This window comes from Geospiza fortis, unplaced genomic scaffold (genome assembly GCF_000277835.1).
Source record: "Geospiza fortis unplaced genomic scaffold, GeoFor_1.0 scaffold81, whole genome shotgun sequence".
NCBI lineage: Eukaryota > Metazoa > Chordata > Aves > Passeriformes > Thraupidae > Geospiza > Geospiza fortis.
The window spans coordinates 1,445,738-1,450,725 of NW_005054318.1; the positions used below are offsets into that span (position 1 = coordinate 1,445,738).

The following is a 4,988-nucleotide window of genomic DNA, read 5'->3' on the forward strand; positions in this document are numbered from 1 at the left end:
GCTCATCGCCCAGCTGAACGCTGCTGTGCAGGATAACCAGTCCTTCACTAATACACTGTTATGCAAAGCCTCTAGTCTGATTTGACTTTAAGAAACACTGATAGCAGTAAAATCACGTTTTTAATTTCTCACTTAATTTTGCTATCTCTGCTGTGTTTCTCATCTTCTTTCTTGGCCTATTCCCTCTTTATAATATCTTTTCAAAACACTTCTTTGAGAGCCATAAGTCTCATAGGGAATTTAAAGTAGTCATTTTTTCCTACAGGTCAGGGGTTCGCAAACAAGGAAGTTCAGAAACAGCTGAACATCAATATAAATTATTTTGTGAACCTTTAAACAACAACAAATTTCCTCTAGACTTTTTCCTGAAATGAGTGTCACTGTCTGACTAATAATTTATGGTGGAAAAAAAATTATCAAATAATTTAGCGGCAATATTTTTAGAATAATTTATCCAATAAAGTGACAGTGTAATCTAATCTTCTAAATTCCATATTTGTCCCAAAGCCTGAAGTCAGGCATTCAAAAGAGAGTACTGCAATATTACTGTGAGAAGTCTAGTGTGAAATGTTGAAAGACATGGACATAGGTGCAATTATTTGCCAGTGGAATGTTTATACCCACTTAGATTTACTTAAAAGCATGTGTGGTTATCACAGTGATTGTCTTTGTCATAACGATTGCTGTAATTATTGTGATCGCATCTGTTGTTGCCCAGCTGTAGTTGGGGATAGGTTTTATTCAGTTGACACTGTGTAATTAGGGTCTTTTTATTTCTTCTTCAGTTGGCAGTTCTGCAAGTAGTAGTGCCACAAGGAGAGATTCTCTATCTACTAGCTCTGACTTGTACAAAAGATCTAGTAGCAGCCTAGCACCCATAGGGCAGCCATTTTACAATAGTCTGGGATTTTCCTCCTCTCCAAGTCCAATAGGCATGCCTCTGCCAAGCCAAACGCCAGGACATTCACTTACGCCACCGCCATCACTTTCATCACATGGATCCTCATCCAGTTTGCATTTAGGTAAAAAAAACAAAAACAAAAAACCAAAAAAACACTTTTTGTTTGTATGTGTGTATGTATTTCTATGTGTAAAATATATGTTGCATAAGAGATGTCAAGTTACCTTTGCTGTTAAACAGTTTTGTAATGAAGAGGGGCCATTCCTGATGGTGAAGAGCACGTTCAGATGCTCATTGATTTGACAGTGGAGGGCACTCAGCTTTTTGGCAGTATTGGGCCAACAACTGATTTTCTTCCCTTGTAGGAGCCCAGTAAGAATTATTGATCCTTTTTCTATTATGTTTCCACAGTATGACAAGCAAAGGTGCATTATTTTTGTTTCTCCTCCACTGTGTTGCCACTTTAACGACATTTTAGATGATATGTTTAACAGTGAAGTGACTTTCATTAATGCCCCTTGCCATGATAAAGTAGAAAAGTGAGCAGTGCTCTCTCTCAATGTAAAATGTATTGAAAGGTGATTTCGAATCAGTCAACCTCATGGCCCAATTACTTTGCTAGGAAGACAGTAATTTATCACCAGACTGATGGAAGGAGACAAAAAAAACATTTGTCAAAGAAGTAGCAAAGGCATTGTTAGTGGTGGCTCTCTGTTATCAGATGTATTTTTTAAGGAATGGTGAACATAATTTCTCAGATGGTTTTTTTTGGCTAGTAAGATAACATGGGAGCTCAACCTTTCTAAAAAAAAAAAGTTTAAAAAAATAAAGGATCTAAAGAAACCCCACCACAGTATACAGTATATTTAGAAGATAATGCCTCTAACCTGAGGTTAACTAGTACAGTTTTTCTTTTCTGCTGCAAATATTTGCAGTCATTTAATTTTGATGCTAAAATAATACAGTGGAACTGGATTTAATTCAAGATTGAGTTGTCAGTTGCTCCAGTAACTGTTCAGTGCACAGTTCCATGCTTGCAATAGGCAGCATAATCCCCTATACCTCTTAGTGCAAATAAAACAGGAAACAAAATTTTTAAATGCCTACCATAATACACCTTTAGTGAAAAAAGTATGAGTGATTTGTATAACAAGGATGGATAAATAATTAAAATATATTACATTTGCAGTACAGTATCCCCTTCAAGGTTAAGTGCTGAATACCCGAAATAAAACTGGGCAAGGGGATGTTTCAGCACGTTTTATTTTTTTTTACTTACCTTTTTTCCTTTTTCAGGTCTACAAAGTGCACCTTTGGGCTGAGACCAAGCATGGAAAGTTTCAGCCCAAATGGAGGCTTTTGAGAAAGTTCTGAACATCTGACAATGGGGTTATCATGGAAATCTTTTTCTTTCTTTCTTTTCAAAGTACTCTCACCATAGTTTTCATATTGCTGAAAACTATACTTAAACCAAATTTTGGAAGGCATTATCTAAAATTTAAAACATTCAAAGTTTTGTTTGTTTCACATTTGATAAATGTTAAAAGACTTTTTTTCAGTTCTGAGAAAATAGGCTGTGATCAGCACAGAGAATTGCCTCTGTCAGCAGAAATCGTTAAGTACTGACTTTGACCCATTTTGAACTGTTTGGCAGTGTCAACTAAGCCTAATAGCTTGTTAAAATCATGTACTAGATCAGTGTGTAACTGCCAGAATATACAGTTGTACTCTGAAAATTGACACAACCTTGTTGGCTTCCATGTGTCCTCTTCATCATCCAAATGAAGTGGACCTTGATTACTGATAAAAACTTTTTGCTATATTACAAAATCAGCCTGAAATTTGGAAATGGAAGACTTCTGGATATTTTCTTTCAGAAAAAATGCAGAAAAATACAGTAATCTTTTTTAGCCTTTCTGCCCTGTGCCATATTTTTGCACAGTTGCATTCAAAGTGTACCATCTAAGAGTTTAAGGTTATTTCTGCAGTTAATTGTCTGTCTTGTTATATTTATTCTGGTGTGTTCATCAACCACTCTTGGAAGCATGTTTTGTTCTCACATACAAAAAATAAAAAAATCAAAGGTTTCTCACCAAGTGAGAAATTACACCTGAAATCAAACAGGGAGTGTACTTTAATAAGGGGTATGGTTATCCTGTAGTCACTTTTCAGAGTAGAACAACATTGTAAGTTCATGTCTGCATGCAGTTTCCATTGGTATTCTGATAATGCCTGTCAAATGCAGCTCTCCCTCCACCTTCCAAACTTGTCCTGCCTGCTTATATCAACAGGTTCAACTAAGTTTAACTCTTGTTTTAAAATGGGCATCAAACTCGGTTGCTCCTGTTCCAGCTACCAGAATCTAGAGCACTACACTGGGAAAGGGTGCATGGTTTTATAACCCCTTTGTCAGACACTGCTGCAATTTGTAGCTTAAAAGAACAATTTCCCTTTTACAAGAAATTTGTGATATTTTGCTGTTTTTATCTCTTCTCACCAACTTTTATCCAACATCCTAAAGTAGGAATGTGTGAATGACTTTGTGCTAGTGTCAGTTTTCCTGTATTTGAAGGGATTTGTCCGTTGTCTGGAACTGCTTCTTTACTGTAATCAGCTGGAGCAGTAAGGTCATGAATTTGAACTACCCTTTCACTCCCAAGTACAAGGAACTGCAAGAGGAAGTGTTTTTCCATTGTCATAAAAAATCCTTTTAGATTGGTAGTCCTTACCCTGTTTGATGGTACATTGCAGCATTTTAAGAATAGAGTTCTGGTGTAGAGTAGGATTTCTAAAATCTGGGCTTTTGGAGGTAATTGTTTCCTGTGTGTTGGGAGGCAGTCTTATTAGCAGTTGGGATTGCTGTTTCACCTTTAGAGATGGTCATTCTGGGTAAGAGTAAAGGCCCCTTGGCAAGGCAGTGTGGGGAGCTTTGCATTGCCTCAGCCGTGCCCCTCCTCTGTAGGGCTGCAGGGAGCCAATCATTATAAACACATGCATTGATTCCTGAAATATACATAGATCTGTGTAATTCTGTTTTCTATATGAAGATGAAACTTTAAGCTTAGGATGAGCTGAAGCTACTTTTTCAACAGATGAACAAATACTTAATAGAAATTAAGTTTAAAGCATTTACATACATGTATGTGTGTTACTAGAAAAAACTGCTGACACATGTAAATAAGTTACTCTGCAGTAGACCTATTTTTTATCTTTATTAGAAATAATTGCAAAAATACTTTGATACTAACAGACTAATGCTGTCAAAATAAATGTGCCTGGATCTAGTTTTTAATGTTTTTTCATGTTCTCCTTAACACTAAATGTGTTAAGGAGTCAATAATTTAATATGGTTTGTGTCCTTGAAACTTAGGCTCTGATTTAGATGATCTATATCCCCTTTATATCTCCCTGCCTTTTCCTCCCTGTGGATTAGCCATGGGGCTTTAAGTTCAATTAAACCATAAAACCATCTTAGTATTACTCAGTGCTTTGGAGGTCTTTGTTTTATGAGATCAGAAGTGGTAGCTAATTGATTATCAGAAGAACGAACAGCACACTTCATTCCCCAAGAGTTTGGAATTGTGTGGCTATACTGATGTCTAATAAGTACTTGAATTTTTCAGTGCTTTATTCAGTAGGGTATGTTCCCCAAATAACTTACAAGATATAGGCTATTACTTTCCTAGTTTGGTGAAGAAAATAGGCCATTGTACTCACAATTATTTGTGCACGTAATAAGTATCTAAGACAATATGCCTTTATTTTGGGAGTTTTGCTGTTTTTCAAATCTGCAGAGTTGCCACTGAGCCCTAACATTACTGTAATTAAAGGTTATGTGAAAATAAAAGCTAATTACTAATTAAATTACTCTTTTTTATAATAGCATCTAGTGTTTTACAAGGTTCTGCTTTCTGAGTTCCACAGGTTCTTCTGGGCACAATGGATGTGCTTTCTTAGTACAGCCTTCCTGTATTATTGTCCTGCTTAACATGATTGTCTGAAATAGTCTCACAGGCTAGACAGGAGCCTCCCAGTTGCAGCATAGTTGTCTTATGAGTCTTAAAAAGTGATGGTTCCCAAATTAGAC

At 36.3% G+C, this 4,988-nt stretch overlaps 1 protein-coding gene across 7 annotated transcripts in view; it reads left to right on the top strand.

The window, feature by feature from the left end:
• The window catches only part of PUM2 (pumilio RNA binding family member 2), a 69,253-nt gene that overhangs the window by 51,039 nt on the left and 13,226 nt on the right, over positions 1–4,988 (top strand). For 5 of the 7 annotated variants that reach the window (XM_014306747.2, XM_014306748.2, XM_014306743.2 and 2 more), the window contains one exon: positions 786–1,022. The exons of the other annotated variants lie outside the window; for them this stretch is intronic. In XM_014306747.2, the coding sequence (XP_014162222.1) occupies positions 786–1,022 (237 nt within the window). The remainder of the gene's footprint in view (positions 1–785; positions 1,023–4,988) is intronic. 7 annotated transcript variants of the gene reach the window in all.